Source organism: Palaemon carinicauda, chromosome 5, assembly GCF_036898095.1.
Source record: "Palaemon carinicauda isolate YSFRI2023 chromosome 5, ASM3689809v2, whole genome shotgun sequence".
Taxonomy (NCBI): domain Eukaryota; kingdom Metazoa; phylum Arthropoda; class Malacostraca; order Decapoda; family Palaemonidae; genus Palaemon; species Palaemon carinicauda.
The window spans coordinates 3,707,368-3,722,617 of NC_090729.1; the positions used below are offsets into that span (position 1 = coordinate 3,707,368).

At 47.9% G+C, this 15,250-nt stretch overlaps 1 protein-coding gene across 1 annotated transcript in view; it reads right to left on the minus strand.

The window, feature by feature from the left end:
- Hs6st (heparan sulfate 6-O-sulfotransferase) overlaps nt 1-15,250 on the minus strand; it is a 64,949-nt gene that overhangs the window by 32,796 nt on the left and 16,903 nt on the right. The window contains exon 2 of the mRNA XM_068373738.1: nt 9,953-10,076. Within this exon, the coding sequence (XP_068229839.1) occupies nt 9,953-10,076 (124 nt within the window). The remainder of the gene's footprint in view (nt 1-9,952; nt 10,077-15,250) is intronic.

Here is a 15,250-nt window from a genome sequence, read left to right on the forward strand (position 1 = left end):
CCTCACATCGATCTTCCAATTGACAGATTTTACCCCGACAATTGGAACAAATGGTGTGCGGATTGATAGAGGCCTTCGGAAGACGCCTTGAGCAGTCCCTAGCACTACACTTTCTGTATTTAGGGACTTGAGAAGGGTCAGCCATCTTGAATTAGTCAAAGGGGAATTCAAAATCTATCCAAGTCGTCAACAAATAATCCAAAATTCAATCAAAGAATGCAAGGAAGTATTGAAGATAACCTCTGCAAAGCGAAAGCTAATACAGTAACTAGAAATGAGTACTTCACCAAAATCTGTGAAAATCAATCCAGTAAGCAACAGCGTATTTAGTAGGTCTTGCCGGTGGCACGACAGAGAGAAAATTGGTTCTGTGTTTACATGGAGTGCTTGAGTACCTGCTCGACAGATGGCGCTGTTGATGTACACCCCCACCTGTATAGCGATCGCTGGCGTATTTTGTCCTTAGGTTTTTCTGTCGGGCAGCAGAGCTGACAGCTTATATGATCACCGGCTAAGTTTAATATTGAAAAATACAAATTACCTACGAATTTGTCATTTATCCGTAACTGAAATACAAACCACGCTATTTAATATGGGTGACTCACCCCTTAGGAAGGGTGGTAAGTCCCAGCCAGTACTGGCTTTTGGCTTTGCCCGAGGACTCAGTATCTGAGTGTGTCAGCAATCAACAATAAGGCGTCCCTGCACTTCGCTAGACCCTTGCTGTGCAAGGGCTGCGGCCTACGTAAGCTGTGTGTGAAGGTATAAAGTGTGACTCGTCCTAGGAAGTTGACCTGTAGTCCTTTAGATGGAAACTTTAGGCTAGGACTCTCCCAATACCACCTCGTCAGGGTATGGGGACATGACAGTATTAGCTTAATACTAGGAACACACGGAAACATGGTTTACCTACACTGGTTTGAGGTCAGCTGTGCAGAGAACCCAGGATGCTGCTTTCCCCAAGAGAGGGGAGGATGAAGAAAAGAATAAGGGGCAGACAAAACTTTTCATTCATGCAGACCAAGACCGGGTAACAATGCCCTCAACCTTCTGCTACTTGTCCATTAAGGAGCCTACGGTTTTAAACCAGCTGTTGTGCAGCCACCACAGGACCGATAGAGAATGTATCGAGCCTCCTGTGGGTCACGTCTTGCAACTAGTGGGCTGTGAAGGTCGTCTGACGCTTCCACACCCCCGCGTCACTGAAAAATTCTTCTTGAAGGCCAGGGACGTAGCTACGCCCCTGACATCATGTGCTCTAGGGCGACGTGACGGAGGAGGGTCAGGATTCAGGGACAGATGGATCACCGTGCGAATCCATGCCGAGATGGTATTCTTGGTAACCCTCCTCTTTGTTCTCCCAGTGCACACAAACAATGCCTGCTCTTGAGGACGAACTGCAGCCATTCTTTTGAGATATAGCCTCAGACTCCTTACTGGACACACTAGGAGATGGTCTAGGTCATCTGTTACAGAACGAAGACTCAAAATCTGGAAAGAGTCGAACCGAGGGTCCGGCACTCCTGGATTCTGAGTCTTAGCAACAAACTCAGGGACAAATCTGAACGTTACCTCCCCCCATCCCCTTGAATGGCCGATGTCATAAGAGAGACCATGAAGTTCACTGACTCGCTTGGCCAAGGCCAAAGCTAGTAGGAACACCGTCTTCCAAGTTAGGTGGTGATTTGAAGCCTGGCGTAATGGTTTGTAGGGAGATCTCTTAACCTGTTAACCATCTCCGACGTCACATGCCGTCCTCCATTTTCTTTGCGCAACCGCGCTTGACGGCATATGACGTCCACCACTTTAGAAGATATTTTCAAGGTGTCTTCGACGGCATATCACGCTCATACGTATAGAAAACGAAAGGAACATCGTCTGGCAACACCCTCGCCAAATCTGGTAATCATTGGCAACTGCGTTCACTTGATACAACGTTTAGTAGAACTGTTTCTTCAGTACGCATTTGGCTTTCGGCTGAGACGGGTCTCCTATATTTTTCTCATCTCCCCGCTACCCTTCACGATGAGCGCTCATAAAAAAAATTACGCTATCAGAGGAGGAAATACGATTTATGATTGAGGAAAGAATGTGATGTTGGTTTGTGTGCAGCACCATGTTTCAAAGAATGGCACACACAGGAATAAATAGAACTGGAATATGAGAGGAGCAAAGAGATGAATGTCCCCCTTTGTGTTTTTTTTTTCTTTTCTCTTCCTTGATGTCGGCTACCTCCCATAATTGGGGGAAAGTGACATGGTATATAGATAGAATAGGAATACAAAATAATAAATATGTTTTGTTAATGATTAAAATAAAAATGTTTATTTGCAATTTTCTTTATTTCCTCAGATATTTTCTACGTAATTTGTTCATTATTTCAACAATGACTGAATGTGTATATTTATGCCAAAAAAAATAAAGAAAATAAATACAAAAAATCATAAAAGAAAAGTAAACAAGTTCATAAGAAATGAATAATACAAAAATATAAGAAATCGTGCATTTTTTTTTTTACCTAATTTCTTCATTATTTCAACAATAACTAAATGAGTATATTTATAAAAAAAAAAAAAGAAATAAGAAAAGATACAAAAAAATAATAAAAAAAAAGTAAACAAGTTCATAAGAAATGAACAATAAAAAAAAAAATGCATCAAGAAGATGAGACCGCATGGTCTTAGCTTAAGCGCCAATCCGGTGGATAGGGGGTGACGCTCACAAAGCGAAAACGGTCAAGGAGAGGGACAGTTAACAGGTTAAGAGACCTGAGAACTCGAACCACGTTCCATGGAGGAAGTCTCACTTCCGACTGAGGGCAGGTAAGTTCATAACTTCGTATGAGTAGGGAAAGTTCCAGCGAGGAAGAAATGTCCACTCCTTTGAGCCTGAAGGCTAGACTTAAGGCTGAGCGATAGCCTTTCACTGCCGAGACTGAAAAGGGCATTACTGTATTCCCGCAAATACACGAACTCCGTTATTGCTGGAATAGTGGCATCAAGTGGAGAGATACCCCTCCCATGACACCAACCACAGAAAACTTGCGACTTTGCCGGGTAGACCCCTGCGGATGACCTTCGCAGGTGTCCAGACATCCTGTTCACAACCTGTTGCGAAAATCCTCTCTCAGTGAGGAGATGCTGGATAGTCTCCAGGCGTGAAGTCGTAGCGAAGCTATGGCTTTGTGAAAGATGTTGGCGTGTGGTTGTTTGAGTTGCTCATGTCGTGGAGGGAGTTCTCTCGGAAGTTCCGTTAGGAGTTGCAGAAGGTCTGGAAACCATTCCGCGTGATGCCATAGCGGAGCTACAAGGGTCATCGAGAGATTGACTAATATTCTGGTCTTGTTGAGCACCCTCCTCATCAGACAGAACGGGGGAAAGGCGTACACGTCGATGTTGTCCCATCGTTGTTGGAAGGCATCTTGCCAGAGTGCCTTTGGATCCAGGACTGGGGAGCAGTACAGCGGGAGCTTGAAGTTCAGCGCTGTAGCGAACAGATCCACAGTCGGGAAACCCCACAAAGTCAGGACTTTGTTGGCTACTAGATGATCCAAAGATCACTCGGAACTCACTATCTGAGACGCTCGGCTCAGACTGTCAGCGAGCACATTCCTCTTGCCTAGAATGAAGCGAGCCGATAGTGAAATCGAGTGGACTTCGGTCCATCTCAGTATCTCTACTGCGAGATGGGATAGCTGCTTTGAAAAGGTACTTCCTTGATGGTTGATGTAAGCCACTACTATCGTGTTGTCACTCATCACCACCACAGAGTGACCCGCCAGGTATTGTTGGAACTGTTGAAGGGTCAGGAATACGGCCTTCATTTCTAGCAGATTTATATGGAGGCACTTTTCTGATTCTGACCACAGGCCTGAGGTCCTGTGATGTAGAACGTGGGACCCCCACCCTTTCTTTGAGGCGTCCGAAAACAGCATCAAAACCGGGGGGAGGACGAGAAGATCCACTCCCCTTCATAGGTTCTCGTCTGTCACCCACCACTGAAGGTCCGTCTGTTCTGCAGGACCCATAGGGATCATGACGTCTGGGGAAACATGACCCTGATTCTACCGGGACTTGAGTCGCCATTGTAGAGATCTCATTCTGAGGCGACCGTTGGGAACTAGACGGGCCAAGGATGAGAGGTGACCGAGGAGACGTAACCACGATTGGGCTGGAAGTTCTTCTCGTCTGAGGAAAGGACTCGCGACCCTCCTCAGCCTTGCTATCCTGTCGTCTGATGGGATGGCTTTGTGGAGATTGGAGTCTATGATCATACCTAGATATACCGGTCTTTGAGTGGGAAGCAGAGAAGACTTTTCGAGATTTACCATGATCCCCAGATCTTGGCAAAGTCTCAGAAGTTTGTCTTGGTGTCGAAGAAGGGCTGACTCCGAGTCTGCTAGGATCAGCCAGTCGTCCAGATAACGGAGGAGACGGATGCCGATCCTGTGTGCCTACGACGATATTAGGGTGAACCCACTGGTGAAAACTGGTACACATTGTCTAGGCTGAATCTTAAGTACTTCCTTGAAGACGGATGGACTGGGATCTGGAAGTACGCGTCCTTCAGGTCCAGTGTACACATGAAGTTTTGCGGTCTCACTGCAAGTCTGACCGTGTCTGCAGTCTCCATGCTGAACGGGGTCTGCTTGACAAACCTGTTCAGAGCTGAGAGGTCGATGACTGGTCTCCAGCCTGCAAACGCCTTCTTGACAAGAAAAAGTTGACTGAAGAAGCCTGGGGACCCGTCGACGACCTCTTGGAGAGTGCCCTTCTTCAACATGGTCTCGACTTCTGCCCGAAGGGCTTGCCCCCTTGCCGATCCCGTGGCAAGGGAGCTCAACGACACTGGATTCGCTGTCAGGGGAGGTAGAGATGTTGTGAACGGGACGCGATATCCTTGACTGATTACAGAAATCGTCCAGGAATTGGCCCCGAGTTGCTGCCACCTGTTTGCGCAAATTTGTAGGCATCCTCCCACTGGTGGACATGCAGGGGGACTGCCAATCCTAGTGTTTGCAGCCTCGGCCGCTCCCTCTAGGATTCTTTCCTCCCCTGGAGGACATTTTGCCTTTCTTGTCCTTGACAGGAAAGGGCTCAGACACCGTTGTCTTCGCTGTAGCTGCCGGTTTCGTGGTCTTGGTAGGACGTGATTGCTGGGTTGCTGGAGGTTTATAGGGCTTTGATGTTAAAGCTCTATGTAGGAGAGAGTCCTGGTTGGACTTCCTCCATCTCTCAGCCGCCTGCTCCACGTCCTAAGGCTCGAACAAGTTCTTCCCCATGATGGAAGAATGTCTGAGCCTGCAGATCTCGGTACTGGGGACCTTTTGGTGGAATCTCTCAGACACCGCATCTCGACGTTTCAAGATGGTATCAGCCCACAAGTTCGAGACTTGGTGGGCTAGAAACTCGATTGTACGAGTACCTGAGAGTAAAAAGGTCTCCATGGCGTTCCTGGTACTCTCTTTGGACAAGTCTCAGATCGTAACAGGATGCCCAGAGACCCTAGCCAGATATCCAGCCACGAAGTTGCCTGCATGGCACACTTCGCCACCTTCTCCTGGCTAAGGATCTCCGTTGCCGAGAACAAGACTTGCCGGTTGGAGAGTCTCTCTAGAGGGACTCCCCTGGTAAGCTCTTCCAAAGAGTGGTGTGGAAGAGCTTAACAAGTCTCCTCCATGATGTCAAAGTACCTCCTCTGATGGACACGAGGAGGCAGGAGGAGTTTGTTGCCGGCGCTGGATCGGGTGGAGGAGGCAAGCTCGGAGAGCTGACCTTCGACCATGTCTCTGGCACTCTTAACCCATTGAGACCAGGGCAAAGCCACGCTGGCCTTTGAGGGTTTTTGAGTACCAATGACTCGGTCCAAGACCGTGTCCTTGCCCTCACGAGGGGGAATCTCTGGATCCGCAAACCCACTGAGATTCCTCATAAGGGTCAGAACCTGCCAGAACGCATGCTCTGATTCCTGCAGCTCCCCTCCTGAAGGGCTAGCAGTGAAGTCTCCTGTCCCCAAAGACTCTGCTTGGGGGGACTCGTGGACGTTCTCTGAGGGCTTGGCTGGCTCCGGTCTAATCCTTGAGGATGATTTAGGCAAAGTCTTAGAGTCCTTCAACTCCCTCCTGGGAGGGATGCAGGACTCCAACAGTGATGGTGGGAGGCTCTTCTCCACCCCTACCCGAGAAGACTTCCTGGCGCGAGGTGGGGTTTCCCTCATTGGTGCGATGGGGACTCACCTCGCGTGACTCCCCTGAGGACGGGAAATCTTCGTCCAAAGGGGAAGGAGTGAAAGTCTGAGGAGGTGAGGAGGCCTTCCTCAAAGACTTCCGAGAAGTCAGCTTCGCCCTTAGAGAAGTTACCACGTCAGATACTCCTCTCTTCCTCTTCAGGGGAGTAGAAGCTGCCTATGATTTGTGGCCCAGCTCAGAGAGAACAGGCTTAAAAGCCTGTATAACCGCTCTGCCCAGGGACCCAAACCAAGGCTGCTGACTGACAGCTGCGCTGTCAGAAACTCCCTCTGGAGGGAAGGGGATCATTCGATCCCTAGGAGGAGTTACCAAAGGAGGGTTTGCCTTAAAAGAAGGAGAAAGGTCCCTGGACCTATCCAGAATCCTCCCTCCCTCCGGCGAGCACGCTGTCCTGCGCTTGCGAGGGAGGGGGGGGGGGGGGGAACGCGACGATGATGACCTGCCCGCGTGTTGTCCTGCAGCCTCACGCGTGGGATCGCGCGATGGGATTTTCCCAGGGGCGCGTGAGGGGAATGGCTAGGGCAATGGCGAGGGCGCGTGGGCGAGCGATGGCGCGTGGGCGAGCGATGGCGCGCAGGCAAGGGCGTGCGATGGCGTGCGGGCGAGCGATGGCGCGCAGGGGCGCTGGCTGGAGATGGCAGAGGGCGCGCAGAAGGCTGGATGAGCGCTCGCACGTGCGAAGGCTATTGTTCGCGCGCGCGGGCGCGCAGGATCTAGCCGAAGAGCCCGTGAGAGCAATAACGTTAGGCGCGCGCGGGCGCGCTTGAGAGCACTGGCGCGTAGGAGAATGAGGGCTCGCATGGTGCACAGCAGGATGAGGGCGCGTAGTAGCGCGCTGGCGATCAGGAGAGCGCTGGCGCGCAGGTGAGCACTGACGCGCTATAACAGGAACATCTGAAGGCGAGCGCTTGCGCACAGGTGATCATTGGCGAGCAGGGGAGACCTGGCGCGTAAGGGACTTATACACAATTTTGTGCGAAAGCCCTTTATGCCACGAAGGGACCGTTGCTCGTTTTACAACAGGATGTGTTGGCGCCCACAGCGCGTCAGCAGCCAGGAACAGTGACGGCAGGTCAGCAGCTCTGGCGGGTGGAAGGTCGGCGTGCCGTTTGTAAGGACGACCTTCCACCAAAGGAGATCGCGAACGATCTGCGGAGAGGTCCAGGGATGTAGCTGGTAGAGTCGGAGAACGACGGCGAGGTTCCTCTGCGGCGGACTGCAGAGATGATGAACCGAAGAGGCGCCCCCTAACACCCTTGTGAGGTGAAGGAAGGCCTCTACGGCGAAGAGGAAGGTGTGCTTTACGCCTTATACTCCCTCTGGGGGCCGTGGGGTCAGCGGGCTGACCATCAGCAGTCCTCCGTAAAGGAGTCTCTGTGAGTGAACTCCCCCGAGAGGGAGAATCACCGGCAGGAGAGACCGTGGGACTTAGTTCCTCCCTCGAAGGATGTTCGGAGGGGGAACTAAGCCTTCAGCTACATCAGCAACATCAGGAGCAGAGGTTTGAAACAACTCATCGGAAGCCTCTGCCCCACAACGTCGACGTTAGACTGAGGATCAACCTCTACTAAAGTCGGCGATTGTTTGACAGCTGCTCCCAACCTGATCATGTCAAACAAGGCTTTCTTGGAGGGCGAACCCTCAAGCCCCAAAGAAGCCCAAAGCTGCAACAAATCATGATTGGATACAGGTACATTAAAATCCTCCCCCGGGGGAGGAGGAGGAGCTGCCTCGCTATGGGAGGCAACTCCCTCTCCCAAACCCTGAGATCGGTCAACAGAACTACAGCCTACGCTACTACTCGACAGTTTCTCGGAAGAAACCGATCGAGTGGGAGCTTCGGAGGAGGTTTGGGCCACAGAAGAAGAGACCTTGGGATTTTCTCCTTTCAAAGAAAGCTTCGAAGGAGAAATATCCCGTCTGGACTTCTTCCGGCGCCGAGAAAACCTCTCCCACTGGGAGGTAGACCAATCCCTACAATCACCACACACATTATTCTTATCACACCGCTGGCCCCTACAATAAGGACACAAGGAGTGGGGGTCCGTTTCGACCACCGACATATACAGAACGTGCCACAAGGGCGGTCAGGTAATCCAGGACACTTACGCATCGCAGAGGCCAACTTCACACACACTCTGTCAAAGGAAAAGTAAAAAGATTAGCAATGGCTGTCAAAGAAGGCGAGGGTGACAGCGGACACGTCCGACTGCCACCCGAGCCAAGAGCAAAATGAGCTCAAGCACAGGTGTGTGTGAGGGGGGGGAAGGGGGGTAGAAAGTTACCCTACCTACCTCCCGCTAACTAGCGGTGGGGTAGTAAACCCTCGTTAAAATTCTAATGGCTCGTCATTTTAGCTACGCCAAAAGGAATTATCCATATTAAATAGCGTGGTTTGTATTTCAGTTACGGAACAAATGCTTTTTAGGCCAAAGCATTTCTGAAACTGCAAACCGCCCATTGCTAGCAGAAAAATACTTTTTTCATGTGGTGAATCATTAGATGTCCCAGGTTGCAGATCTCCTACGTCGTCTTCATCTTCTTTCACTTCTTCGTGGTCGCCACTGTCATCCTTAGTTTACTTAGTTGTTCAAGTCTCGTACAGACTCCTAGCCTTTATTTGAATAATGTTCGTATCCAAGGCTATGTTCTTCTTTCGGCAGTCAGCTATCCATATGGCCAAACCAGCTTCAATACGGACGATCATTTTATTAAGAGCCGTGAAAACGTTAATCTCATCTTTCTTGATATAGCAAACGGTGAATTTGTTCACGCTAAACTGGTGAGCCACAGCCAAGAACGTTCTCCCTTCCTTCAACATATCCAGAAGTGTCACCTTCTCAGCTATCATCAATGATCTTCGTTTGCGTTTAGGCTTGGTACCAGCCTTGGAAGAAGCAGAATGCTTGGGAGCCATCGCAGGGGTGAAAACTGAAGCACAGATCAACACAAAGAAACCACAAAAATCACACACAGCACTGTGTAAACTGCTTGGCGACAAAGCTTGAAGCGAAATGCCTCCAAGATACAGACAAGGGGAGATAATGCGGGATCGGGATCTGAGCATTGGTAAAAGCATTAATCACAGGCCCGATTACAAAACAGGAAGCTGTGAGTCGTCGGCTCCTTCCCCTACACCAATCACAGCCCGTCTTAAAACGAACTTCGTCACATAGATGGTACGCTTTGTGTTTTATCCAATAATGAGACATGCAGTACTGTATGGACATTGCATCTCAGATGGTTCCCTTTTTTTATTTTTGTCATGTGAGTTCAAATATATGTTTTTTTGCTATATCAAGCTTGCTTTGTTGGTTTGTTCTTCCTAGACTAGAGAATACTATTTATTATTATTTTAATGGATATAATGAGAAATCTTGGGTGTTCATATATTGCAATTTTTCTAGCATTTTCCATAGATATATACTGTATGTTAAAATGTCCACAAAGTCATGAATTCGTGACAGTTGAACTATGAAGTAGCGAGAGGTCACTGTACTATACATAAATTACTGGCATGCAACTACCAACTCTAGCTAACTAATTAGTTTCACATTTTTAATCAATGACATCCTAATTCCCAACTGATGCTGTAAATAAAAGGAAAACTATTGTTAGCAATTCATAATATGGCTTTTAATAAAACTAAAACTTTGATTGAAAACTAAACATAAAAAGACAGAAGACAGGAAATCTATTGCTCACCCTTGTGGGAGGCCTTCCTTCACACAACAAACGAGCTGTCTTCCATGTCGCACCTCTTCGAACATGTTTAAATTCGCTGAGATACCGGTGAACTGGATCCCGAAGGAAGGTTATGTAAAAGTACCTATAAGAAAACAGTAATCAGGAACAAAGAGCAAAACAAAAATTATTGAAACAAATTTTCTTTTAAATACAAAGACACTGTAAGTTTAAGTTTACATATACCTAATCCTACATATTTTCATCTATAAGAAAAATAGGCCCAGCATACTGCACAGTATTCTTCCAAGTTTCTCATAATTAATGACAATACTGTAGTTTTATATGTATATTTCTATATCTGATAAACTACAGTACTAAATTTATTACATGTGACTCCAATGAAAAAATATATATATTGTACGGTAATTCTCAGGAAATTAGTATGATACAGATACTTTAACATTTGTCTGCCTATACATAGTGCAATAATTAAAAGTCTTTTTTTCACTATGTGTTCATAGTTTAATGTACCGGTAATACCATTTACCTATCCTCATCATAATTAATACACAATGTTTGACCAAAATGGTATGTAGCCTAAAATGACAAATTCAAAGTAATATGTTATTTTGATAATAAAATAAATTTTTTAATATACTTACCCGGTGATTATAATAGCTGCAGCTCTGCTGCTCGACAGAAAACTCTACGGAAAAAATTCGCCAGCGATCGCTACACAGGTAGGGGGTGTACTTCAACAGCGCCATCTGTCGTCCAGATACCCAGTACTCATTGTAAACAAAGAACTCAATTTTCTCCTCGGTCCACTGCGTCTCTATAGGGGAGGAAGGGAGGGTCCTTTAATTTATAATCACCGGGTAAGTATATTCAAAAATTTATTTTATTATCAAAATAACATTTTTCAATATTTAACTTAGCCGGTGATTATAATAGCTGATTCACACCCAGGGGGGTGGGTAGAGACCAGCAAATTATGTTTACATCATTATGAGCTAAGAATTTTTTATTTCATTTTAGAAGTTATAAAAATAACAAAAACAAAATAAATAGGTACCTGGTAAGGAAGTCGACTTGAACAATTACTCTGCCTTTTTTAAGTACGTCTTCCTTACGGAGCCTCGCGATCCTCTTAGGATGCTGAGCGACCCCTAGGATCTGAAGTATGAAGGGTTGCAACCCATACAACAGGACCTCATCAAAACCTCTAATCTAGGCGCTTCTCAAGAAAAGAATTTGACCACCCGCCAAATCAACCAGGATGCGAAAGGCTTCTTAGCCTTCCGGACAACCCAAAAACAACAATAAAAACATTTCAAGAGAAAGATTAAAAAGGTTATGGAATTAGGGAATTGTAGTGGTTGAGCCCTCACCCACTACTGCACTCGCTGCTACGAATGGTCCCAGAGTGTAGCAGTCCTCGTAAAGAGACTGGACATCCTTAAGATAAGAAGACGCGAACACTGACTTGCTTCTCCAATAGGTTGCGTCCATTATACTTCGCAGAGATCTATTTTGTTTAAAGGCCACGGAAGTTGCGACAGCTCTAACTTCATGTGTCCTTACCTTCAGCAAAGCTTGGTCTTCCTCACTCAGATGTGAATGAGCTTCTCGTATTAACAGTCTGATAAAATAGGATAAAGCATTCTTTGACATAGGCAAAGATGGTTTCTTAACTGAACACCATAAAGCTTCTGACTGTCCTCGTAAAGGTTTAGTTCGTCTTAAATAGAACTTAAGAGCTCTCACAGGGCATAAGACTCTTTCTAGTTCATTTCCAACCATATTCGATAGACTTGGAATATCGAACGATTTCGGCCAAGGACGAGAAGGTAGCTCGTTTTTGGGTAGAAAACCAAGTTGTAGAGAACATGTAGCCGTTTCAGATGAAAATCCGATGTTCCTGCTGAAGGCGTGAATCTCACTGACTCTTTTAGCTGTGGCTAAGCAAACCAGGAAAAGAGTCTTTAAGGTGAGATCTTTAAAGGAGGCTGATTGTAGCGGCTCGAACCTTTCTGACATGAGGAATCTTAGTACCACGTCTAAATTCCAACCAGGTGTAGCCAAACGACGCTCCTTCGTGGTCTCAAAAGACTTAAGGAGGTCCTGTAGATCTTTATTGTTGGAAAGATCTAAGCCTCTGTGACGGAAGACTGATGCCAACATGCTTCTGTAACCCTTGATAGTGGTAGCTGAAAGAGATCGTTCTTTCCTCAGGTATAAAAGGAAGTCAGCTATTTCAGTTACAGAGGTACTGGTCGAGGATACTGATACTGACTTGCACCAGTTTCGGAAGACTTCCCACTTCGATTGGTAGACTCTAAGGGTGGATGTCCTCCTTGCTCTAGCAATCGCCCTGGCTGCCTCCTTCGAAAAGCCTCTAGCTCTCGAGAGTCTTTCGATAGTCTGAAGGCAGTCAGACGAAGAGCGTGGAGGCCTTGGTGTACCTTCTTTACGTGTGGCTGACGTAGAAGGTCCACCCTTAGAGGAAGAGTTCTGGGAACGTCCACTAGCCATCGAAGTACCTCGGTGAACCATTCTCTCGCGGGCCAGAGGGGAGCAACTAACGTCAACCTTGTCCCTTCGTGAGAGGCGAACTTCTGCAGTACCTTGTTGACAATCTTGAACGGAGGGAATGCATATAGGTCTAGATGTGACCAATCTAGGAGAAAGGCAACTATATGAACTGCTGCTGGGTCCGGGATTGGTGAGCAATATATTGGGAGCCTCTTGGTCATCGAGGTTGCGAAGAGATCTATGGTTGGCTGGCCCCATGTGGCCCAAAGTCTCTTGCACACATCCTTGTGTAGGGTCCATTCTGTTGGAATGATTTGTACCTTCCGACTGAGGCAATCTGCCATGACATTCAAGTTGCTTTGGATGAACCTCGTTACTAGTGAAATGTCTAGACCTTTTGACCAGGTGAGGAGGTCCCTTGCGATCTCGTACAACGTCATCGAGTGGGTCCCTCCTTGCTTGGAGATGTACGCCAAAGCCGTGGTGTTGTCCGAGTTCACCTCCACCACTTTGCCTTGAAGGAGAGACTTGAAGCTTTTCAAGGCCAGATGAACTGCCAGTAGCTCCTTGCAGTTGATATGCATTGTCCTTTGACTCGAGTTCCAAGTTCCCGAGCATTCCCGACCGTCTAATGTCGCGCCCCAGCCTGTGTCCGATGCGTCCGAGAAGAGAACGTGGTTGGGAGTCTGAACAGCCAGGGGCAGACCCTCTCTGAGGCTGATACTGTCCTTCCACCAAGTCAGGCAAGACTTCATCTTCTCGGAAATGGGGATCGAGACCGCTTCTAGCGTCTTGTCCTTTTTCCAGTAAAAAGCTAGGTGATATTGAAGAGGACGGAGGTGTAGTCTTCCTAACGATACGAACTGTTCCAGGGATGATAGTGTCCCTATCAGACTCATCCACTGCCTGACTGAACATCATTCCTTCTTCAGCATGTTCTGGATGCATAACTGGGCTTGGCTTGTTCTGGGGGCCGACAGAAAAGCCCGAAAAGCTAGACTGTGAATCTCCATCCCTAAATACACAATAGTTTGGGATGGGACCACTTGAGACTTTTCCAAATTGACAAGGAGACCCAATTCCTTGGTCAGATCTTTCAGACAGCGACGACTGGAAGAAGCTCTTAGAAGCCAGTCGTCCAAATAGAGGGAGGCTCGGATGTCCGCTAAATGAAGGAATTTGGCTACATTCCTCATCAGCCTCGTAAACACAAGAGGAGCTGTGCTTAGGCCAAAGCACAGGGCTTGAAACTGGTAGACAACCTTTTCGTAAACAAATCTCAGAAAAGGTTGGGAGTCTGGGTGGATGGGGACGTGGAAGTATGCGTCCCTTAGGTCTAAAGAGACCATCCAGTCTTCCCTTCTGACCGCTGCTAGAACGGACTTTGTGGTCTCCATGGAGAACGTCTGCTTTGTGACAAAGACATTCAGCGCACTGACGTCTAGCACCGGCCTCCACCCTCCTGTCTTCTTTGCCACTAAGAAGAGACGGTTGTAGAAGCCCGGGGTTTGATGGTCCAGGACTTTGACTACCGCTCCCTTTTCTAGTAAGAGAGACACTTCCTGCTTCAATGCTCGTCTCTTGTCTTCCTCTCTGTACCTGGGAGAGAGATCGATGGGAGACGTTGCTAGAGGGGGTTTTCGTACAAACGGGATCTTGTACCCCTCTCTGAGCAACTTCACAGATTGTGCATCTGCGCCTCTCTTCTCCCAGGTCTGCCAGAAGTTCTTGAGTCTGGCTCCCACTGCTGTCTGAAGAAGCTGGCAGTCAGACTCTGCCTTTAAAGGACTTGGTTCCTTTCTTCTTTCCACGTCTCCCTTCGGCACGAGCACCTCCTCTGCTGGAGGCTCTGCCACGAAAGGGCGGAATAAATCGGGACGCTGGAGTGTCCATCCTTGGTCTAGCTGACAAGGTAGGCAAAGGGGTGGCTTTGCGAGCAGAGGACGCAACCAGATCATGAGTATCCTTCTGTATCAAAGAAGCAGCAATCTCCTTAATCAAGTCCTCTGGAAAGAGGCACTTAGAAAGAGGAGCAAACAGAAGTTCGGATCTTTGGCAAGGTGTAACTCCAGCTGACAGGAAAGAGCACAGGTTCTCACGCTTCTTGAGGACTCCGGACACGAACGATGCAGCAAGCTCATTAGACCCGTCACGTACGGCCTTGTCCATGCAGGACATGATGAGCAAGGAAGTCTCCTTCTCTGTCGGAGAGATCTTCCTGCTTAGAGCTCCCAGACACCAGTCTAAAAAGTTGAAGACCTCGAAGGCTCTAAATATCCCTTTCAAAAGGTGGTCTAGGTCCGAAGATGACCAACATATTTTTGAGCGTCTCATGGCTAGCCTGCGGGGAGAGTCTACAAGACTTGAGAAGTCGCCCTGGGCAGAGGCAGGAACTCCCAAGCCGAGAACTTCTCCCGTGGCATACCAGACGCTCGATCTAGAAGAGAGTCTAGCAGGGGGAAACGTAAAGGCTGTCTTCCCTAGACTCTTTTTGGACTGCATCCATTTTCCTATCACTCGTAAAGCTCTCTTGGACGAGCGTGCGAGGACGAGTTTAGTAAAGGCAGGCGAGGATGACGGCATACCTAAAACAAACTCTGACGGAGGAGAGCACGGAGCCACAGACACAAACTGGTCCGGAAACATCTCTTTGAGCAGAGCTAAAACCTTCCTAAAGTCCAAAGAGGGTTGCGTGGACTTAGGCTCGTCAAGATCCGAATGTGGTTCATCAACGTGTGCAGTACCATCATCATCAGAAAGTCCATCATCCGAGTATTGAGG